At 35.1% G+C, this 25,641-nt stretch overlaps 1 protein-coding gene across 1 annotated transcript; it reads right to left on the reverse strand.

Annotated features, from left to right (window-relative positions):
• Positions 1–14,752: 14,752 nt before the first annotated feature.
• LOC111300326 (putative inactive receptor kinase At2g26730) lies at positions 14,753–18,417 on the reverse strand. Its single transcript, XM_022895960.2, has 2 exons — positions 16,873–18,417; positions 14,753–15,769 (listed from the first exon to the last, which is right to left on the reverse strand). Exons 1-2 carry the CDS (start codon positions 18,158–18,160, stop codon positions 15,105–15,107), a joined length of 1,953 nt encoding a protein of 650 aa, XP_022751695.2. The 5' UTR covers positions 18,161–18,417; the 3' UTR covers positions 14,753–15,104.
• Between the last annotated feature and the right edge of the window lie 7,224 nt (positions 18,418–25,641).

Below are 25,641 nucleotides of genomic sequence, written 5' to 3' on the forward strand. Positions count from 1 at the left end.
TGAGAGGAAGAGGGATAAAGCAGAGGGATGGAATTCTTGCAAAGAACAAAGACAGAAAAAGCTAAAAAAAAAATCAGAGTGAGATGGAATCAAGGTCTGACAGCAGAGGGTCATGTGTTTAGTCTGTGTACGAAATTCAAAATCACCATTACAAAAGATGATTCTTCTTATTACTATTGCACTTTTTTTTTCTTCTTTTTGATTGTAATGAAGCTATTAACTCTAAAGCATCAATTTGGCTTAAAATTCAATTTCAGCCATTTCTATTCGGCTAAATGATATGCCTAAATCTTTCTTTAATTTGACACTACTATTAACGAATCATAGCATGGATTAGAGTCCAAAGGGAGGGCATCAAAGGGGCCACGATCCATGTCCAATTGGATCCAAAATGAAGTAAAAAACGATGGCAACACACTACCAGAAAAATGCTTTTTACCGACGAAATTTTTATCAGTAATAATCAATTTTCGGTGCATAATAATATGGTAATGTTTCATGTTAATTAAGATCCATACATCTATTTAGCTTTAAGCAAGAAAAATCCTCCAATGACCAAACAAGACACATGTGCGGCAATGATTCTACGATTATTAAATTAATTGAATTTGATACCATCAACATTTTAGTAATTTTTACCCACCATATTGGAGAGAGAGAGAAATGAGATTTATTCAGAAGGTTTTTAGTATCAATCCACCAATGCAACTTTCTTTATGGTTTCAAAAGTTGCATAATTCAAAAGAATATAGCATTTGCCTCTAAGGAAAGAATATCTTAGTTCCAATTCTACGACTCTAAATCAAGGAACACAACCCATGTACAAAGGCTTAAAGAAGAAAATCCCATCCCAAAAAGAATGATAAAGGAGCCTAAGAACTGGGAATCTTCTTCTGCTACTTAACTTTAATGAAGTGGGAAGGAAGGTAAGAAGGTTCTCTCCAAAATTACGACATTTCTTTTATGATCATATATATGAATATGAACCTCCTTAATTACTAGTTCGGATCCAGGTCGGAACGTTGGACCGTCCAACGAATTCTTCTAGATAAAACATTATCATGGCCAGCCGATTGATATGATATGAGTTCAAGTAATTCCTCAACTGCTAGTGAATATATATATATATTCAGAAGTCAGACCACTCTTTTAAGAGTCTTTGTTACTTTTCCTTTCCTTTGCTGATATATTGCTAATATATATTCCTTGACATGCATCATATTACTAAACCACAACCTGAAAATAAGTGGAGAATTCCAAGCCTTTTTGGTTTAGGCTTCTATAACTTTATTCCCCATGCCTAGTGGAGAACAAGCCTGGTTTGTTCCTCTACTTTTCTTGGCAGCAATCATTTTTGTAACAGTACTGCAGCTAGCAGCAAGTTGTTTCTTGTAAAAGGTTAAAAAAAACGAAAGGAAAAAAGTATATTGATTATTGATGAGAGAATATACTACTTGTTGATGGTGTTCCGAGAATCTGTAGACGTTTATCCAGCTAAAATTATATATAATATAGTGCATGTGTCACGCCTTGGGCAGGCGCACCAGGCGCATCAGGCAGACCAGCAGGCGAGCTAGAGGTTGAGGCCCGTAGATCAGACGTGCTGGCGGGTATCTGTGCGCAAAGCCTAGCAAACGAGCTCAAAACGCTCGCCCAACTTGCAGGCTAGCCCGTAAGACCAAGGCCTGGCATACAACCTGCCCGCACCACATCCAGAAAGGCCCAAGGTGTTGGACACGCAAGGGAAGCTTCTGGAAGCAGGCAGGATCAGTTGGAGCATCCTGGTAGATTTAGTTGACCCTGAAAATCAGGAGATAATATCCTGATTGATTGTAATCCCATGATTTTAGCCTTTATTCTAGGGATATGCCATTAAGTTGTAGCTGGAGCCTCAACTATAAATAGAGGGCTGCTCCACCCTCATTTGTACACCATCAAACACTTCTGTTTCAGTGAATACAAGCATTTCCAAAATTCTGTCTTCTTATCTTGTTTCTCTTTAACTTGCGTAATCAGCCTTTCCCATTGTTCTAGTGCTCGCACGCTTGTGTTTTAGGCTGACTTAGGCATAAAGGAGGAGATTTCAAGCCTAAGGCCGCACGGATTCTGAGTCTAAGGTCATAGCCCGTGACAGTTGGTATCAAAGCAAGTTCGATTCTACGTGTTTGTGTTGTGCAGGTTAGATCATGATTGAGGAGATGGCATCCTAAAGCGACGTTGCTAGCCAACAACCAGAGGCCCAGGAGCATGGCCGGGGAAGAGGTAAGAAAGCTAGTTCTAGAGATATCTGGTCTACCATGAACGGTAGGTTGGCCAAGGTGGAGGTGACTGTGGGCGACATGGGAGAGAAGCTTGAAGAAGTAGAGACTCACATTGCATCGCTAGACTCCATGGGGGAGGAGATCCAAAGTGAGCTGAAAGCTGCTCTCAACAAAGGCTTGGACGTGTTCACCCAAAAGAATCAGACCTTGGAGGTTGAAGTGCGGACCTTGCGCGATGGCATGGAAGCCATGCGCCAGCGGATGGAAGAGCTTACCAGTGAGCTCGTTACTTGCAAGACTGCCATTGGGAATGACATGTTTGCTGGAGTGTCTAAATCCAGATTGGATGTCTCCAAGCCTAAGGAGTTCAAGGGGACTAGGGCGGCCAAGGAAGTAGACAACTACCTTTGGGGTATGGAGCAGTACTTCCAAGCCATGGGCATGCAAGACGAGGCGATAAAGGTAAGCACCGCTGCTATGTATCTCACTGATGTAGCCTTATTGTGGTGGAGGCGCAGGTGTGATGATGTCAGGCGTGGGAGCGCCAAGATAGGAACTTGGGCAGAGTTCTAAAAGGAGTTCAGAGAACAATTTTACCCAGAGTATGTCGATGATGAGGCATGGGCAAAGTTGCGCAGGCTGAGCCAGCAAGGGGACATAAGGGAGTATGTCCAAAAATTCTCTGAACTGATGCTACAGATCTCAGATCTAGGTGAGAAGGACGTCTTATTTACTTTCATGGATGGGCCGAAGCCGTGGGTGAAGCATGAGCTACAAAGGAGAGGAGTTCATGACTTGGCTAAAGCCATGAATACTACCAAGGCTTTGATAGAGTTCAAGCCTCTGAACAAGTTTGAGTCTTCCAAGCCTAAGAGAAAGGGCAAAGACGATAGGGACCGAAAGAAGCAGTCCAAAGGGAAGGACCATGACCGGGAGTCCAAGGATGGAGATCGAGACCGTTCAACCAAGGATGACGAGAGGAAGCCACCAGCAGACAAGTGGAAAGCAAAAGGGGACCGAGAGCCACTAGTATGCTACCTATGTGGAGGGAGCCACATAGCGCGTAATTACCCGTAGAAGGGCAAGCTGGCTGCTGCAGACAAGGAGTCTGACGAGGAGCTAGAGTTGGGGGTAACAAAGCTTGGGTCGTTGGTGCTCAATGCTATCCAGAGTAAGGGGAGCCGCAAGCCAAAGGGCTTGATGTTTACGGATCTGATGGTTACGGGTCAGAAGGTGAGCGCACTAGTGGACACAGGTGCCTCACATCTTTTTATTTCAGGTGATGGAGCCCAAAAGCTCAGACTGAAGGTGCAGAAAGGGACTGGTACCATTAAAACGGTGAACTTCAAGAAAGTTCTAGCCATTGGAGTAGCGCGAGGAGTGGAGTTACAGCTTGGAGACTGGAAAGGCAAGGAGACCATTGAGGTAATACCTCTTGACGACTATGAGTTTGTGATTGGGTTAGATTTCCTTGTTCGGATTAACGCCCTCCTTGTGCCTTTTGCCGATTGTGTTTGCATCCTGGATGCACGGTGCCAATGCCTAGTACCATTGAGGAGAGGGTCTGGAGTTGGGTCGCGGGTGGTGTCAGCCATCTAATTTGCCAAGGCGGTAAGCAGACAAGAAGACACCTTCTTGGTAGCCCTGAAATATGATGAGCCAAGGGAAAAGGAGACCGAGTCACCCTTGGAGGTGCTAAAGGTGCTGAAGACCTTTAGTATGTGATGCCCGTAAAGCTGCCTAGCAAGCTACCACCTAAGAGAGAGGTGGACCACAAGATCGAGCTGGTGTCCGAGGCCAAGCCATTAGCTAGAGCCCCTTACCGAATGTCTCCACCAGAGTTGGAGAAGTTGAAGAAACAGCTCAAAGAGTTAGTTGATGCTGGTTTCATCAGGCCATCGAAGGCACCCTATAGTGCATCGGTTCTATTCCAGCACAAACATCTTACGAAATTTGATTTCCAGATGAAGTACAAGCCAGGATGGGCAAACCTAGTGGCAGACGCCCTGAGCAGGAAGGCTAACCTTGCTGCCATTAGCCAACCAGAGGGGTCACTGGTGCCACGCATCAATGAGGGACTTGCGCATGATCCTATAGCCAAAGCTCTGATGGAGTACGCCCAGCAAGGTAAGACTAGGCGGTTTTGGTTGCAGGATGGCTTGCTATACACCAGGGGCAGTAGACTGTTTGTGTTGCAGCACGGAAAGCTCCGCAAGGAAGTTTTGCAAGAATGTTTTGTAAGAATGTCATGATTCAAGGTAGGCTGGACATCCCGGAGTGAGTTGTACCTTAGCGTTGATCGATGATCGATACTATTAGCCGCACATAAGGGACGATGTGGAGGCCTATGTGAAGATTTATCTTGTGTGCCAACAGGACAAAGTGGAGCTCAAGAAACCAGGTGGTCTCTTGGAGCCATTGCCAGTGCCAGAACGACTATAGGAAAGTGCTTCTCTGGACTTTATAGTCGGTCTACCCAAAGCAGAAGGGTTTGAAAGCATCATGGTAGTGGTGGACATGTTTTCCAAATATGGAATCTTCATTCCAGCAACCAAAGAGTGCCCAGCTGAGGAGGCAGCTCGATTGTTCCTGAAAAACATGATTAAGTACTGAAAAGTGCCGATGACCATTGTTAGTGATCGAGACGGACGTTTCACGAGCAGGTTCTGGACTGAGTTGTTCAAGCTGTTGGGGTCAGACTTGAACTTTTCCACCGGCATGCATCCGCAGACTGATGGGCAGATAGAACGAGTGAATGGACTATTGGAGGTCTACCTCAAGCACTATGTGAGTGCCACACAAAGGGACTGGCCAGAGCTGCTAGATATTGCACAGTTTTCCTACAACTTGCAAAGAAGCGAGGCAACGAACCAGAGCCCATTTGAGGTTGTGATAGGGCAACAACCACTAACACCCGGTTCGATTACTGCAGGTTATACAGGGCCGAATCCAGCAGCATATAAGTTTGCCAAGACGTGGCAGGAGCAAACTGACTTGGCCAGAGTTTGTCTACACAAGGCGGCCAAGAGGTCGAAGAAGTAGGCAGACCAGAATAGGCGCGACGTGCAGTTCCAGGTTGGAGACTTGGTGTTGGTGAAGCTGCATCCCATTGTGCGTCACAAGGGGGCTGCACAAAGGCTTAGTCCGGAGGTATGAGGGACCTTTTCGAGTAGTCAAGAGGGTAGGTAAGGTTGCCTACAAGCTGGATATGCCACCCAAGCTGAGGGTACATCCGGTGTTCCATGTGAGCATGCTCATACCGTTCCATGAGGATGAGGGAGATCCAAGACGGGCAGAGTCAAAGCGTGCGCCATTGGGAGCAAGGGCCTCATATGAGAAGGAGGTCCATAGCATCATAGCTGATCGGAAGGTGAGACGGAAGAACTATCAACCAAAACATGAGTACTTGGTGCGTTGGAAGGGATTTCCAGACAGTGAGGCGAGCTGGGAACCAGCAGATGACTTATGGCAGTTCAAGGACCAGATCAGGCAGTACCATGCAGAAAACGCAACGAAGGCGTTACGCAATCAGGTGGGGGAGAATGTCATGCCCTGGGCGGGTGCGCCAGGCACATCAGGCAGACCAGCAGGCGAGGCAGAGGTTGAGGCCCGCAGACCAGGCGTGCTGGCGGGTATCTATGCACAAAGCCTAGCAAACGAGCTCAGAACGTCCGCCACACTTGCAAGCCAGCCTGTAAGATCAAGGCCTGGCATACAAGCTGCCCGCACCACATCCAGAAGGGCCCAAGGTACTGGACACGCAAGGGAAGCTTCTGAAAGTAGGCAAGATCAGCTGGAACATCCTGGCAGATTTGGTTGACCCTGAAAATCAGGAGATAGTATCTTGATTGATTGTAATCCCATAATTTTAGCCTTTATTCTAGGGATATGCCATTAAGTTGTAGCTGGAGCCTCAACTATAAATAGAGGGCTGCTCCACCCTCATTTGTACACCATCAAATACTTTTGTTTTAGTGAATACAAGAGCATTTCTAAAATTCTGTCTTCTTATCATGTTTTTTTTTAACTTGTGTAATCAGTTATTCCCATTGTTTTAGTGCCCGCACGTTTGTGTTTTAGGTTGATTTAGGCATAAAAGAAGAGATTTCAAACCTAAGATCACATGGATTCTGAGTCTAAGGTCGAACCCGTGACACATGCATTCAGGGAAGGGAAAAAAGATAGTGATTGGGCTGCGTGCATGGCATGAATTGATGTGATCAGGCGAAAGGATAATAAAAATGGAAACCGGTAAAGGCAACTAAGGCAAGGGGAGCCGACCCAAACCAGAAGGAGCAGCAGCCAAAAGGAAGGAAAGATGAGATGATGAAAACCGCAAGAAATACCTTTTCCATGAAAGTAAAAGCAAAGTTCGTGTGTGTAACAGGAGACTACCGCATCGAATTCCCTTTTACCCCTTTCTCTCTCTTTTACCAGCTAGCAAAAGAGAAAGAAAGAAAGAAGTGGCGATAAGAATGATGGTTGGGTTGGTCTCTTTCTAAAATCTAAAACCACACACTTCTCGCACAAGACTCCAATCCTTGGCTTTTTCTCTTCAGATTCTCCCTTCCCTCTCTCTCTCTTTTTATATGACAGAAAAGAAAGGAAAGGAGATTCTCCTCGTGACACGTGTCACTGTTCCTCCATATCGTCCTTCTGAATATCTCTTTTGTCTGGTGTAAATATAGAGCCCCGAATATTCTTCTCCTTTTCTTCCTGCTTTTTCTTTTTCTTTATTTTTTTATTTTATTTTATTTTATTTTCCTGTTTTCTTTCTGAAAAGATTTAAAATAACTGGGGGGGGGGTTAGTTTTCATAGCATTATATAAATTAGAATAACATTAACATTAATATTTTATATTAGTGCGTTTTTAACTAAAAATATAAATTTTTAATTGACAATAACAATTAAAACGAAAAAAAAGTGTTTCTTTTTTTTTTTTTGGAGGCAAAAGAGAAATTAGTCTATTACAACTGCATAGCATTTGGATTTCGATTACGTGTCATTCACTAATTGGTGGATTTTCCGATCTAATTTAGCATATTTAGAATAAGGTTATTTTGCCTTTGAAAAATGTCATTATTATGGCTCATGTTGTAAATGTGTTCTATTCTAAGGAAGAAAAAAGAAGAAAAAAAGGTATTGATGCAAAAATGTGGAATTTTGGATCGATGGTCTATGTGGCTAGAATTACTTTACTATTAATGAATATAGTAAATTAGGGAGGTGTTTGTTTCCCACTTTTGACATGTTATCACATATAAAAGCAGTAATACAAACAGGTTGGATGAAGATGCATCGGCTGGCTGTGTGCTTGGATGTTCACATGGGTTCATACTTTGTTGGATTGGGGCGCAAAGCCTTTCTGCTCATTTTTGGTAGCCTATCATAACTCCCCCACTTTTGCTATACAAGGCTTCCATATTTGGACAAAGTAGGATCCAATGCTTATCATTTTAAAACTCATAGAAAATGTTTAGAGCTTATTAATTAATGAATTTGATATGGAATTAATCTTGATACGCATAGGATTTGCTTGAATTAATTATTCAAAGTGAATCAATATATCTTGTAATTTTAATTATTAATAATTCCATCTCATTTCTCTCTTTATCCTAATTAACGTCATTTTATTGCAAGCATATAATCTCGGGTTTTGCTTAGAAATTTATTTATAGTGAAAAGATTTTGTTAAATAATGTCCCAACAAACTCGTTAGTCAAACTACTTAATTAACAGTAGCTTATTGAAGTCTTAACTCTTAACCTTTCTTCTTTCTTATTAGATAGCGGAGATGATCTTATTTCTTAATTTCCCTTATCTAAATGTTAATTCACAACAACCTCATGCAAATATATAATTAAATTTGAATTCAAAATTAATTTAATTTAATTAATTTATGCAGCTAATTTTAAAATGCAACATCATGTAGGTTTGAATTTCAAATTTTAGTACATGCAACTCATTTTCTTGTCCCAAATTATAACATATTTTGTACCAAAAAAATTTAAATAATTAATCTCATCAAATAAAATAAAATAAAACAAAAATAAATGACCAGATAAATGTAGCGTTATATATAGTGCCCATTTAGATACTTAGAATAATAATACAAAGAAAGTTATCAAACGAAGATAAGAAATAGAAGATTCTACTCTTCTGAATCCAATTATATATACCAAAAACTTCAATTCGATATGAATAAAAATCGTCCGAATTCAATGTTGCATTCAACTTGATTGAAGAAGAAGAAGAAGAAATAATTGAAAGAATAAAAAACGAACAACAACAACCATTAATATGTTCGCATATGATATGAAATATTCTTATAAGCTTTGCGGAAAGGCAATGATGTTTACATTTACGGGTTGTAAGGTTTTCTACTTGAGAGAGAGAATCATGTAAACTGTGATTGCTGATGAGAAACTCACTGTTCTACTAAATTCTCTAATTCATTTAGGATATCTATTCGTCGTCGTTTGCTTTAGCATCAGAACCTTTATTGCTAGCTGTAGGATTTGAATTATTTGGATTCTTCATGCTTTATCTTAATGTAGAATGTTTTGTGCTTTATTTTCTTAGTTTTGTTTTGATTGATCGATAATTACAGGTGTGAATGAGAAATGGGTGAAGAAAAAGGATGGGAAAAAACTCTATTGGGTATTATAATACTAAAAAGGGTAAATGTTATGAATTAATCGTGAATTATAGTGAAATATTAAATATGATATTTAAATTTTAAAAATTTTTAATGTAATATTTAAATTATAGATTTATTAATTAATATGATACTCACCTCTAATATGATCTATCGTAATTAACAAATTCATAATTTATATATTACATTAATAATTTTTAAAGCCCAAATATTACATTAAATATTTCACTATAATTTATAAGCCATTCATAACATTGACCCTACTAAAAATAATATATACATGATATACATGCATGAGCTTAAATGATTTTACATGATGAGCTATAAAATCCTCTAATTTTCAGATTTACCTTGGAATTAGACTCTTTAGTTTAGTCTTATTCATTCATGTTGAAGTTTATTTTATAAATCTTAATTCTTACACCCTTCCTCTATTCCATAATGCGATACCTTTTGTGAAAAAAAAAAAAAGAAGACAAAATTTAAAATTGTTGGAATAGAGTTTATGGGACTTGGTATGAGATGCATCTCTTATTATGCATCTCTTATTATGTATAAGCGATTGCATCCATTAATGACATAAATAAGGGTGTAAGCTTTATTAATTATATGTTGAATTAATTAAGGTTTTTTGTTTGTTTTTTTTTTTTTTTTATCATAGAATCATTACTCATTTTCAAAAACTATTAAATAGTAGTTTGACCATAGATAAGAATAGAGAATGCAAATATATACATATATTAGCATCTGAAGCAGGAGAGTGGAGAATGGAATTAGAATATCTTTGGTGTCGGCCTCTTACCAAAAAGATGACTTTGGGAAAAAAAAAAAAAAAAAAGAAAAGGGGGGGGGGCAGGAATTAGAGTGTCATTGAAGACAGGAATTTTGGTTTTTTGTATAATAATTGATTTTTTTGACCTGTTGTTGTCATAAGTGTCAACAGAAAGTACACTTTCAATTATAAAAACAAAAATTCCATTGCCCAAATATTGTCAAATCTTAGTAGTTGATTGAATACCAAAAATTATCTAATAGGATGCTTTCAATTCAGCAGTTTTATTCTTATATCATCCAATAGTATTTTAGTCAATCAAGCTCTCCTATAGGCTAACACCTTATTTCCTTTCTTGAATTTCTTTCCTGCCATCCTAAGTTTAAATATGTTTACAGTTATTTGAGAAGGAAGCATTTCACCAATATTTTTTATTGTAACTATTCAATTCCAATAAAGAAAATTATGTAAAAATTTATTATTTGTAAGTGTGCTTTTTGCATAATAATTTTTGAATTTTACATAATTTTAAATTATAATCGATTGATTATAAAACAATAATTACAAATAATAAGTTTTTATTTAAGAAAGCTTTTTAATCTATTCACATCGTAAAAAAATTAATGAAGAACGAAATTGGATTCGATTCGAAGAAATTTTCAGCCTTCACGATGTATTGGATTTGGCGGGAAACACTGAATTTAACATTTATTTGATAAACAGAAGCATATATATATATATATGTGGTATAAACATTTTAAATATGATTTTCACATGCAATCATCTATTTGTCAAATGGGATAACACATAGCGAACCAATGATCATTAAGAACGCGATATTATCGAATACATCGAACCAATGTCTTCCGGCAAAAGTTAGCCATGGCCTGTGGGCTGTGGCCTACTTGCTGACAAATTAAACAAAGAAGTAGGCATTGGCAATCGGCTATTGGCCCTGTCTGGTGTCAAGGAATTCGGTAAAAGGCCCATGTCAAAGAGTAGTCTGATTAATCAATATATAGTCAGTACACGTACGGCCGAAAAGCTCAATTAAAGCTTATGGCAGAGCCTAATTCTGCTCGGTATAGAGAAATAAATCTTCTTTAGGTCTATTTGGACGGAGATAAGGTTAATTTCGATGAGGTTAAAAAAAATAATTATTATTATTATAATTATAATCGAAAAAAAATTTTAATAAAAAATTTATATTAAATAAATTTTATTAAATTTAATACTTAAATTTAATTAATAATGACCGAAGTTTAACTGTACTTCATTAGGAGTGCAGTTGCATTCAAATATAGGCTTAATAATACTAATATACCACCCCAATTAAGGGGTAATTTAGGGTTTTTATTCTTTTTGGGCAATGGGCATATTTAGCTTCCTTTGGTTTTATTTTTCTAGAGATCACATCACATGTGCAGAAATATAATATCCTATGCAAGACAATGGCTGAGGGACCAATCATCCTGTGGTTGTGAGCGTTCTTCATGAAGAGGAGCATGCTCAGCTTCAAACAGCTCAATCAAAAAAGATCCAAAATTCAATAAAAATCATCAAGACGAATACGTTCAATGGTTTAGGGCTATTATTTGAGCTGTATGTTATTAATGGACATTATTTTGACTCTGTAATTAAAATTACTGACACCAACTTCTTCATACAAATTCATTTTTTAGCAGGCAAGAACCCTAGGCGCCTATAACCCAAGCTTAACCCTTTTTTCCGGGCCTGCAGTCTCCCATGATGGTGAGATAGCATATGTAAGAAAAAGGCTTTTGCTACAGAAACCACCGCCACCAAGCAATGGCAGTGCCCTCTGTTTCATGGACAAGTGAAGTCCACAAGGCATCACATCAAAGTCCACAAGCGAAGTTCACAAAGGTTGATAACTACCATTCAAAGAGAAGTTGTTTTCGCAAGGCATCACATCAAAGTAAAGCTAATTATGTTTCATAAAGAAAATAACAGTATATCATTAAAATTTTGGACTCGAAGAATATGTATCATGAGATTATAGATTATATTAACTAGTTATTAGGAATTAGATTGTTCTGCAACCACCTTCCTAATTAATTGAGTACAATCTATTACTTTTGATGTGATTTATATGAATTAGCATCGATGACATCCAATAGGAGGCTGCTCAGGTTGGTGAAGTTTCAATGGGTGCTTTGGTTGTCTAATGAATGAGATTTGTGAGAATAAATGAGGGCTAAGGAAGGAACCTTGAGAGTTAAAGTCATCTCCGCTGATCCAACTAACAGCAAAATGGAGTATTGGGATTTAAATTCCATTTTAGAGATGATTATGAGTGGAACGCCACATAAGTTAAATGGCTTAGCCAATTCCACTTTCAAAGGATGGCTTTGTGCCCTTGTGACTTAAGATTTTCCATTTGAGGGAACTACTCTGCAACTTATGTGAAGTTTATAATAGCTGATATGGGTTCAAAGATGAACTTAGAAGGCAAGAAACTGCTTGGCTTGGGGTTTAAGATAATCATCTGCATTACATTAACCAAACTCCAAAATCCTGTCTGTTATCTATATATTTTCCCTTTTTGGTTGATGAGTAGCAAAGACCAGCTCAATGAACCCTTTAAACAATTTGGCAATTTTCTTTTTCAAAGGAGGCTGCAGCCTAGATATAAAAATTGGATTGCAGGTGCTGGAATTCAAACTCTAGACCTATTGGATTATCATTAGAGTAAATGAAGATAAGAGATAATATGCAAGAAAACACGAATGTGAAATGTGCCTTACATTATGTTGTTAAATTAAGATCAAGACCTGTCGACTTAGCCAAGTTAAAGACACCTTAAAGGACCATAAAGGGACATCATGAATAGGGTAAAGTTTAGGTGAACTGCGTTTGTGGGCCAAAAAAAGAAAAGAAAAGATTGGGTCAACTGGATACTCATCATGGTAAGATAATTATGTGAGGTGTAGTGGAATAAATGGAACAAATTACCCCTGTTGTTGTAAATCTGCATTGAAGAATGAAGAATCCAATGCACAAAAAAATTTGGCGATTTCTCTGATTCTCTCTAGTGTTTATTTCTTCTTTATGACAAAAATCAACCCATTATGAAAACTTAAAAACATATACAATATTCCCATTTTGTTTCAGGTCAACTTTTCACTATCAGATAAAACTCCAGAAGTGAGAGTGTGAGACGAATTTGGTTTTGCAGGTTTAACTTTGAGATCGGTTAAGGGTATCTTTATTTGAATCAAGGGACCGCAAAATAATTGATGTAAGCTGCCAATATTGGGGCTAAGGTGCTTTCCTTTTCATTCATCCAAATGGTTCTAGCATCCCTCAGTGTCACCAATCATTCCCAACAATCTTTATGATAATCATGTTTTTTTCCATGATTCTTCTCCCCTGCATCTGAAGAGTTGATGTGAGAGTGATTTTGTTGATTATAAGTGGGACATTTTTTATTACCAGCATAGGAATTATTAGGAAAAACATTGGGACTTCAAATTTGACATGTATATTCATCCATCTGGCCTTGCATCTTTTGCAAATGATCTGTCGCTAAAATCATTAATTGTTTTTATAATTGATGATCTCAAAATCTACTCTAAAGAACTTTGAACTTGAAGAATTTTCTGTCGATCTCTATCAAAACTCAGAACTGATCGAAAAAGTGAAGTGATAAGTAAAGGAAATGTAATGAGAAGAAGCTAGACTTAAAAACACATGACCCCACATGAACGGGTGGTGTTGTTCTTGATTAATCTCATTGTCTTCTGTTGTGGAATTTCCAGTTTGGCTTGAAAAGACAGCCTCATTCATGGTTTATTAAGACTAATCAAAGATTGGGTCAAACTCTTTGGTTGCCAGTGCTAAAATAACAGGTGCAATGGGGCCAAAGCAAATGCAAAGGCATATAACTATTTCACAGACTAAAGAGTAAAAAACCAGAGAGTCAATTTTGAGTCCGACCAAAAGTCTTTGCTGGCTTGCACTTTCGGTGCACCAAACTCCGAAAGGCAACCGCAACAGGTGGCGCGTTATGTGTACCTTCGGATCAGATAGTAGAATACGAGTGGGGATTGTTTCCACTAGAAACTGTGGGTGGCCCAATGTTCTCGCTGGACGACAAAAGAACTTGTAATTACATGCACAGTTCCACGCGAGCCTAAAAAAGGCGAATGATACATTACATGCATTATGCATAAAGCCAAAAACTTCATTGAAAGGCAAATTTCGATGCGTTGATTTTTCAAACCCCAAAAGAGCCAAATCCCATAGCTATTTTGACCAATTGCCTGCTAACTTTCACGGTTCGAGTGGAATACAAGGACGAAATTGCATGCGATGAGAGAAAAGAGTGAAAAGACCAAAGGGACCCGAGAGTCAGTGGTGTTGAGTCAAATGAATCAACGGTTACCAGTCTAGCCACGTCAAAGACAATGTTCGATGATTGTCAGAAGGAAATCCCACTATTATTATTATTATTTTTTTTTGGAAAATGGAAATCCCACTATTTTGTTTTTCCTTTTGTCTAGAACAAAGGAAAGCCGGCCAGAGTGTCCACCACCCTAGCTAGCTTGTTTCTTTTTCTCTGGCTCTATAAACAGACAAAAATTCTCCCCGGCGAAAAATCAAATCTCCAATTTGACCCTAATCTCATTGCCACGTGTCACATTTGGGCCTTTGATTTCGCCTTTGACGGTGCTGATTCCATTCTTAAGTATGCTTCTAATTAGATTGGGTCGTATGCATGTTTTATTTCTGCTTTGGACAGTAGTCGACCCTTTTGCCATTTCAACTCTAAATTAAGAACATTTAGAAAAAATGGAAGCAAGCGTTTGGTATTACAGATGCATGCAGAACCGAACAAGTGGCCGGAATTTTTGGATGAGAAATTTTCAACTCCTTAGTTGGCTTCACTTGGGCCTTGGCCATTCCAATAAAAAGGATTAAAAAAATTATTACAAAATAGAAAATTTATAATGGAAAAGCGATTGAAGACGGTTTTAAGGACAGAATACAGGTGGATTGTTTTGTTTACGAGGTTGAGATTACAAAGGAAAGAATTAAATATAAATAATAATAATTATTATAAAGACAACTAAATCCATCAAATGGTCAAATTTCAATCAGTTCATGGAACTCCCCCTACTTCCCACCACGCTCCAAAAAACAATTCAAATTCTCCCCCCCCCCCCCCCGCCCCCTTAACCAACCTATAAAAATAATTGCAAAGCAAAATTAAGAAGAAAAAAATAAACCCAACAAAAAGAAAAAAAAAAAAAAGAAAAACACAAATTTGGGGGCAAACCTCAGTTATTTCCCCCATCAATTGCGCACTTTATCACTCTTTTACTTTCTCTTTGTGCACATTGTCTTTTTGCTTTTCAATTTTCTTTTACTTTCTTTGTTCACATTATGCTAAGGTGTGGCGGATCTAGGTGGGGTTCTTGATTCGGCGGGGGGAGTGTGACCGTCAGATCCTTTTGAAGGATCATCAGACGACTGACGTATTCCGTCATCTGTTTCCCCTCTATTTATATCTTCAATCATACGTACCACTTCCTGCATGGCGGGTCTTTGATCAGGTACGGTGGATACGCAAGTCATTGCAATTTGTAACAGCTGCACCATTTCCTCCTCAATGTTGTGATATCTCATTAACTCCACGTCGAAAACCTCAGCAGTCCATTCCTCGCGAACCACGGATTGGACCCAACGAGGAAGATCAATCCCCTCTTCCCCTAACGATGCTTGATTGGGTGCTTTGCCAGTTAATAATTCTAGCAATAACACTCCAAAGCTATACACATCAGACTTGAACGTAACTTTGCGGGTTTCAAGCACTTCAGGTGCTCGGTAGCCTGCAACACGGATAGGCGGGGTGGTGTTGCCAAAGAGCGGGTTGAGACCGAAGTCAGTGATGCAGGCTTCATGGTCTGGTCGGAGGAGGATGTTGGAGGACTTGATGTTGCCATGGACCACCTTGCCTGAAACATGGAGGTGTGCTAGGCCCCTTGCCGTGCTTAATGCTACTCTCATCCGGTGATCCCAGTCCAGTGGAGAACGGCCTGAGCCTCTGCTACCTGCAATGTTATAGCATAACACGGTTCAATTCATTACCATAAAGAACAGTAATTTGCTCACTTCAGAGTTGAGACTTCAGTTTTCATGATTATCCAAAATGTACCTAATGGCCAATGAGCTACAGCTACAGAATAAATTTTTTTTAAATAAAACTACCAGGATTGAATCATAATCAATGAAATTAAAAATTCAAGAATCTATCATCATGCGATTGTTGACCACACCTACACAATTTATCATGTCATTATTGTCCCTAACCTTTAGAAACAGATACTAGTATTATGCCAAAAAATTTGCAAAAAAGTCCAAGCTACCAAGAAATTTGATTAGTAAGCAGATATACTTCCCATTATGCTAATTTGACCTCCATTGCTCCAAATGTATTCCAGTTAAAAGCAAACTTAAAAACCCTAACCCTAATCTTATTCAACGGGGGTTCCTTGAATTGAAAGGAAAGGAAACTACTAAAAAAAGTGTATTAAACAAAAGCCACAAGAGAGTGTTGATGAAAAAGAGTAATCATTTCATAGTAGGCGTGCAACACTCAATTTAACTCATCTGGAACCTCATGAAACAAGATAGATATATATGGTATAATTTCACGGTTGCAAGGCAAATCTGGTGAAAGAACAAGGGGCAATAATTCAATGTCGGTGGATCCATAGGTGAACCATGAAATGCATGTTGCAATGCTGGTGGCAGAAATTTAAATAAATAGAAAAAGGAGCCATTACTTTGTAAGCGTAACTCAGACTCATAAGAATGTTTGCTAAGAAAGTGGAGGAATCATGCAAAAGTGTCCATCCACGGACCTTCCGCTGGTTATTAAAATTGGAAACCTTCTGAAAATTTCTTACATGATTAAGCACCCTTCCATTATTAAATTAACATAATATATTATCCCCAACACCATTTCACAATATTCCACACAAATGCAACAGCTGGAGCTACATTAAAGTCAAAATTGAATTGATTTGTTAGGTTATATCGAAAGCAAAAAAGTGTTTGATTTTTTAAGCCAAAATTTGCATGAGTTGTTGGTAATGAAAAACCCGGAAAAAGTCAAATAAAGAAATGATGAAATGAAACAGAGAAAACTTACCGTGAAGCAGGGCAGATAAGCTACCATCAGGCATGAAATCAGAGACGAGCAATTTCTCATCTTTGGAGTAATAAAACGCTCTTAAAGGAACCACATTTTCATGCTTAATTTTACCCAACATTTCCATCTGCGTTTCGAACTCTCGTTTACTAACCGCCACGTCTTTTAACCGTTTAACTACCACCGTTGTCCCTTCTTCTAACACAGCCTTGTACGACGTTCCGACACTGCCTTTTCCCAGCACTTCCGCTGAAGCCCTCAACAAATCCTCCAAATCGAAACTATAAATCCCACCTTCGAAGAACACCAGCTTATTCCTTTCCCCTTCGGTTGACCCTCCAGTTATATCGTCTTTCGACGAGGACGTTCCCTCCTCCGCCGGCAGAACAACCCGTGTCGCCGCCGTAACTGGCTTCTGACGTTTCGGTGGCCGCTGTTGACGTTTACGGAGGCAAAGAATGAGGAATAGAAATAACAATAACGCGACGAATGCGGACCCCACGGCAATGGCAATAATGGCTCCAGTGGAAAGCTTTTTGGACTTTTTACCAGAAGTTGTGGGAGGAATGGGCTCGGAAGGAGACAGGGCCGGAGGATGGATAAACGGGTTACAGGGCGGGAGTGGGCCTCCACAAAGACCAAGGTTTCCGGCGAATGAAGATTCAGGGTATTTAGATAACGTGTCGGGAACTGAACCGTTAAGGTTGTTATTAGAAACATTAAAATCAACTAAACCGTCGGAGTTGATGCGCGGAAGAGAACCGGAAAATTTGTTGTTCTGCAAGAAGAGTCTGGTCAAAAGAGTCAAATTGTTGACAGCTAAAGGGATTGGACCGGTGAAATTGTTAGAAGAAAGATCGAGCCGTGTCAAACGAGCTAAACGAGTCACACTGGGTGGGAACGGGCCGGTGAACTCGTTATCTTGCAAATAAAGGCTACGGAGGAGAGTCAAATTGGAGAAGTCGGCAGGGATCTCACCGGATAAACGGTTTGCTCGGATACTTAAAACTCGAAGTTGATTTAACCGACCGATTGTGTTGGGTGGAATAGAACCGACAAGACCCACACCTGGGAGCCGGAGAGTGTAGACAAAAGAGCGGTTCGCATCGCATTTGACACCGACCCAGTCGCAGGCTGAGGTTGATGAGTTCCATTGAACCCTGTTCCCATGTTTGATCTCTGAAAGGAACGCAAGGAGAGCTTGCTTGTCTTGAACTGGTTCTGAGTTTACTCCCAAACTTAATATCAGAACTGAAAGAAGAAAAACACCTCCAAAATTTACTACCATTGTGGGATTATAGTTGAAGAATGAAACTCAACAAAGAATGAGGAAAAACTGGTTCTATTTCCCTCTATCTGGCTGTTTTTGATGTTGTCGTCCGCTTGTAAGAACCGATTTGGACAGAACCAAAAACGATTTTCCGGTGAGAACCCATAAAAGAAAGAGAGAGAAGGGGAAGGTTTTCTACTATATCACCAAGTCACAAAAGTGAAAAAATATAGCTGAGTTAAACAGAAGAAGAGAGGTGGAACTCTGGCTTTGCTGTCAATAGTGTGGGAAAGCGTTTTATTTCTATTTTTTCATTTTTGTTAGTAAAGTGGAAAAAACAATGTTTTTTTTTTTAATATACAAATAGTTAGTTAATTTTAATGTTTTTTAAAATCATGATTAAAATATTCATTTTTTTAATTTAATTATTCATTTTTAAAATTTTTTTTTTTGTTATTCACCCATCAATGATTAATTATATGCTAGATGTCAAGTGCTACATAACACTGCAACCATAGCATTGTTAACATGATATCATAAATTTTTAAAAAATTAAATAAATTTTAATCACTTATTTTTAAAAAATTTTACATTTTATCACTTAACTTAAAAAATTTATAATTTGTTCACTAATAAATAATTCTTCAATTATTTGTAAAAAATAGAAATAAGCATTGATATTTTTATTGCATGAAATTATAATATAAATTTTTTATTTTATTGTAATTACATCGTTTATATTGAAAATAGATAAATATTATCCAATTATCAAATTTGTTAAAAAAACATTACTTCAAATCTTTGTGATTCAGTTTATTAAATAAATTTAAATATTTTATATTTCTTTATGTCAATATTTTAATTACAATAAAAAATTATAATTAATTATAATTATAATTTTATGTAATAAAATATTTTTAAAATATATAAATAATATAATTTATTATAATTAAAAACCTTGACATTATAAATATAAAATTTATTAATATTTTAATCTTCATTGCTAATAACTCATTGTTATTGTGATTTTATGATGAATTTATTACCAACGTTTATAAATTTTAATATAATAAATTATTTTATTATTTATATTACCTATTAAAATATATTAGGATATACTCAAATAAATCATTGAATTTTATAAAAATAGAAATAAATATTTAATTATTTTATTGTATGAAATTAAATTATGAACTTTTATTTTATTATAATTATACAATTTAAATTAGAAAAATAGAAGAATATTAATCAATAGTCAAATTTACTAAAATATTATTATTTCAAATATTTGTTATTCAATTAATCCAAATAAAATTAAGTAATTATTTTAAATTTTGTACATTTTGATTATTAATGTTTATGAAATCATTAATATTTGGATGTCACACTCAACGTAAGTTTATAACAATTTAATCATTAACAAATTGTGAAATTTAATATAATAATTTATTTTATTTTGTTATTTATATTTTTTTAATATTTTATTACATGAAATTAAAATTAAATATTAACATTATGAAATACAAAATATTTAGTTGAATTTATTTAAATCAGTTAAATGATAAAGATTTGAAGTAACATTATTTTAATAGTTTTTGCAAGTCGATAATATTTTTTTATTTTTTAAATTTAAGTTATATCATTATAATAAAGCAAAAATATCAAATACTTGTTTCTATATTTTTATAAATTTTAAAGACTTATTTATTAGTGATCAAGTTATAAATTTTTAAAATTGAATAATTAACATAAAATTCTTGAAAAAATAAATTACTAAAACTTTTTTTATTTTATAATATCATGTTAATAATATCTCATGACTTATCAAATGATGTAGCACTTGCTAATTGAAGTGGTAGTATCACATCAACACTCCATTATTCATTACCAATTAAGTGATAAAAAAATTTATTCAAGGATTAAATTGAAAAAATTAATGCTTAAATTATCATTTTAAAAAATTCCCAAAATTGAGTGACTTTATGTGTATTTTATCCCTTTTTTTTGCCTGTTTTATTGTCTTGAAAGCGGTTGGAAGCGCGTGGAGGTTGTGAAATTTCATGATAGGTACAGGCCTACTGCATTGGTCTTCTGCTCCATGTGAGAGTGAATATTTTGAGTGATGTGGGTCCCGGCCGTATCCATTTTGTCTTAAAGCGTCGCTTTTATGCATCAGCGCATCAGCTAAAGAAAGTGGAATCCACGCTTCCGAAGAGCGTGGGGGGTTTCTTATTGAGATATGTCTCCTTTGTTTTTTCTTTGGATGGTGAGAGTGAGACTCTCTCTCTCTCTCTCTCTCTTCTGAAACGAACATGGTCCATAGGCTGAGAGAAAACACTGATTCATCAGACAGTCCCAGAGCTGCTGATTTGGGTTCTATAAGCTGATCATGACGTGGCTGTTGCCATAAATGGTGAAGCTCTCAACCGTTTAACGGATGTAAAATTGAGCCGTAATTGTTGCAGCTCCAAGTTGTGATCCTGGCAGTTTGAATGAATGTGCAGTTGGTTGGTGACATGTTGCAATAGTTTACAAGTGATTGATTTTAATTATGGTGGAATAAAGGGGTCTTGGCAGGCTCATTTTAGCCGGAGATTATTGGAGCTAAGTTTGTTTAATTATTAAGAAAATGAAAAAAAAGGCAACAGACATTGGGCATTTTTTTATTTCTCATTCCATTGCATCATTTCCTATATTGTTTATATTTATTTTTATATATATTGGGGATAAATTTGGATGGATCCTGCTTGAGTATTGCATTATTTTTTTTATAAAGACACGTTAAATTTTGTACAATATTTATAAAATATTTTTTATTAAAATTTATAATTGATAATAAAAAAAGAAAATAAAAGCATTGTAATTTAAATTTAAAAAAAGACTGTAAGATTTATTATATGTATTTTTTAAATATAATTATACAAATTAATTGAATTTAAATATTAAATTTATAATTTTTATTCTCACATTGAATCTAAAATCTTTAAATTAATTTTTGAATTGTAATAATTATAATGTTCAATTGAGTACATATATGAGAACAATTACTAATGTCAAGTACTTTAATTATACGTAATTTATTCAATTTAAGTAAAGTTCACTGATTATAAATAAATAGGTAAATGATGTTTTAAAAGTATAAAAGCATAATTTGAAGGAGAACAATTTTTAATATTATTATAGAATATATGTATAACTTCTATTGATTTAATATGTTTTAAGAATTGAACAGCATAGAATTTGAATTCTATTACCTTTTCAATTTTTGGTTATCAATTTATTTATAACTTAAATTCAACTGAACTTCCTCTAATTACAGCTATGTGCTTAATTAATTATCTTTTATTTTAATTGATGAAATCTTGGTTTAATAGTAAAGAAGATAATTTTCATAAATAATGATAATAATAATAAAGAATATAATTTAAAAAAAAAAAAAAAGGGCCAGCAAATGTAAGAAGCGATGCAGGGGCAGAAGTTAGGAGGCGTGGGATCCTAAAGTAGAGGCTCCTTTCCTTTAGCATGTGCCAGCTATAGCATCATCATTCTTTTAACGGCCAAAATATTGTAGGATATACATTTTCCTAATCATCATTTCGAAGGAAATGGTTTGGTTCATTGGTTGGCAATTCAGCAGGACAAAGAGTACCATGTCCCAGGGCGGATTTAGCTTTTCAGGGAGGATGCCATGGATATCTTTAAAAATTAAAATAAAAAATAAAAAATTTAAAGTAATTTTTTTGATTATTTTAAAATTTTTTATGAATACTCTAAAAATAAAAAGAATAAAAGAAATTTATTTTGGACATCTTTTCCATCACAAAATTAATAAATCTGTGAATAGTTATATATATATATATTTTAAGTAGATATCTTTTTTACAAAAATTTTGGATCTACCATCGTAGCTTAGATTTTTCTTTCTCTTTTAAGTAGACTTATAATTTTAGATAAGATATGATGAAACCACACAAAAATATATATATATATATATATAATATGAGTCAAAAATTTGACGAAAAAAAAAGTGAATTTAAAAAAATATTTTAAAAATATGTTTTGATTAAGTATGTCAATATAAATTATAATATGATAATTTTATATTTTATACGTGTTTAATATAAGTAGATATAAAATAAATATATAAATTACTAAATTTATTAATTTTAATTGAAACTAAATTAATCTTATGAAATATATAGGTATATTACAATATAAGGAGAAAAAATATTTATAACAGGAAATCAATAAAAAAATATATTTTTAAAATGATTCAAAATATAAATTATGATAAAATAAAATCTAAAAACATCTTTAATCTTAATTTTTTTAAAAAATAAAAGGCCATAAGATATCCAAATCGGTTGAAATCTTTGGTGTGTGGATTCAAATACTCAAAAATTGGCTCTGCATGTGTGTTTCATAAGAAGTGTCAGAAGTCAAAGTTTCAGCGGAAATTGAGGCAAACAAAAAGTCCTCATCGTTTTTAAATTTGTTTGAATATTACTACTCTCTCCTGTCGAGACAAACTACAACGCCTATAAAACTAATGCAAATTTTGAATTTTATCACCAACTAAAACAAGTTTGACAAATGGAATAAAAAGAAAATGGTGCATGCCTCTTTCATGATAATTTTTGTTTTTGGTAAAATTACATATGTAAAGCTCATAAAGTGGATCATATTGCTAAATTTAAAAATTATATGCACACAAAGATACTTATACATCTAGGTCCAACTTTGAGAAAAAAAAAAGAAATCCATGGGTGTTTATTGACATTGAAATTAAATAGTTAAATTCTTATTTTAAAAATAATTTTCTTTCTTTAAAAAATCCAACCCAAATTTGAAGTTTTGAACTGGGTTGCTGGATGTAGTCCAATGCTCTCTGACAAGTATGTCATGGGACCCTGAATATATAAGCTTTTTTACTCTTTGTTTGACATTTAATTAGAGCAAAAAAATACGGTTTCACGTTCTCCTAGCTGGAGAGTTTGCCGAATTCTTTCTAGTCCATACAAAAGTAAGCTGTTGCGCCTGCTGCAAGCGTGACACGATTCAGGACACTGTCAACCAATGATAATTGGCACAGCTGCAGCTTGCTCTTCTCAGTGGGCTGTCTCATGTATCCCCTCCTGTTTTCCTTCCCCTTCATTTCCTTTTTTTTTTTTTTTTCTTAAAATCTTCTTATCTAACACTGTCAAAAAAAAAAAAAATGTCCTGCCTGATTGATCACTTTAAAGTTTTTAATGCCTCATAGAATTTGGAAGGAAACTCCTATAGTTTTTTAGGGGTTTCTTTTTCATTTTTTATATTAAAAAATAAATTTGATAACTTCAAATATAATATGATATGAAAATGAATTAATTTTTTTTAAAATTATATGTGAATTTAATAAAAAATAAAAATATTTTATATATTTAAAATATTAATACAAATTATAACATAATAACTTTCGTATTTTACATAAAATTTATACAATATAACTATATAAATAATCAAATTTATTAAGAATTTAAAAAATATATATCAAATTCATTGCTTAAACCAGGTCCCTACTCAATCATTCATCAGACAAGATTCTAGTTATCATTTGGTTAGTAACAAACATAATTCGATTTGGCCCGTCCCTTACCAAACATACCATCACTAAAATCTTAAACATTTAACAACTTCACTTTCTTTTCCACATGATTGGGATTCAATCAATCTGTTAGAAAATTGGAATTACACTCCATCTTTAAAACAGAAGTAAAAAAAAAAAAAAAAAAACACTAATGATGTCGTGACAGAACTTCTGCATCAAACATAACTGACCCTCCAAACTACTAATCTACATTTTTTTTTGTTCTTCCATTTCCTTGCTCATCAATCTTATTAATCTTAATAAAAAAAAAAGTTATCGATGATCAGTTGATTATGTCTGACATGTATTGATCATTGCTTATTCATGATTTTATCTGCAACTCTCACAAAATTTTATGTTTCCCTTTGGCAATAATTAGTTGCAGGGAAGCTTGAAATCTCAACCAGAGGAGAAGAAATGAAAAAATGTGAAGAGAAGAAGCCAGAAGAAAGTTAATTTTTTATTAGCATTAAGGGATTTTGGGTTTGGTTAGTATTTTTTTATTGATCCAAACAAGTTTATTTATATCAAATGTAATAAATTCATAAAAATTTATTTTTTTTCATAACCCATCGATAAACTCTGTTTTTTTTATGATCTCCTACCATGTAATTAACCAACTTAAAAAAGTTTTACAATCAGTATGAATATCCAGCTTGGATTAATACAGAAATATTAAAAGTTATGATAATTGACTTTATTTAACTATTTATAAAAAAATAATGTCTATAAAAATTATTATTTATTACATTCATATCATTTGTGAACAATCAATTGAAAATTGAACGAGACAATATTACTCGGATTAATAACATGCAAAATAATAATAATAATAACTATTATTGTCTTGTTCTAGATATAATAACTCTGTGATTCACACACACATATATATTTTTTAATTATTAAATAAAATAGTGATTTTTTGTTGCGACAGAAAGTGACATTTGATTGTTTTGCAATTTTCCAAGTTACCAGTTCAGGTTTAACGTATGTAATTGTCCTTTTTCATTTTTAGGCCATGACTGCGTATTGTGCTAGATTTAATGGGAAGCAGTTCCATAATTATAAAAGCGGAAAAGTGCAGTCACCTAATATTCTTTTAGTGCTCACAAAATGACATTAAAAGGAATTCAGGTATAACTCCAACAGCAAAACAACAGTAATAAATTGGATTCATATCACTTATAATTTTTTATTATAATATTATAATTAACAATCATAATAAAAAAAATACCTGAATGACTCGGCTCCCAACTAAAGACAAATTGAGAGTTTGGACAATGAAAGTTGAAGATAGATGCTATCTGTGGAAAAATGAGGTTGAAGATAGGGATCATGCATTATTTGCATGTGACTTCTCCAGGGAAATGTGGAAAAGGATCCTACTTCTGTGTAGGATTGACAGGAGAGTGGAGAGGTGGACAGCAGAATTACTCGTAGCAGTGAATACATTAAAGAGGAAAGCATTGATCTCAGCTGTACTGAGGTGGACCTGGAATGCATGCATTTACCAATTTTGGAGAGAAGGGAATCACAGGATATTCAAACAAATGGAAGAATCAATAATGCAATTGGTTAATCGAATACAGGACATTGTTAGAATGGGACTAGAGGGGATAAGAAAGATTGTCGGAGATCCAGTAAATAAGGCATTGTGTGAGGTATGGAAACTAAATGTTGAAATGTTAGAATAGGTTGTTGTCTGATATACTTGAATTGTATGTACTATAGCAAAATTTTGTTAGATTTGGATAAATCAAAATTATAATTTATCAAAAAAATTATATAAAAATTTATTACTTAAAAAAATGAATTTTACACAATTTTTTAAATAAAATTTATATAATATTAAATTATAATAAATTATATTATGA

This window comes from Durio zibethinus, chromosome 18 (assembly GCF_047325235.1).
Source record: "Durio zibethinus cultivar Kanyao isolate XHJ-2024 chromosome 18, ASM4732523v1, whole genome shotgun sequence".
Taxonomy (NCBI): Eukaryota; Viridiplantae; Streptophyta; class Magnoliopsida; order Malvales; family Malvaceae; genus Durio; species Durio zibethinus.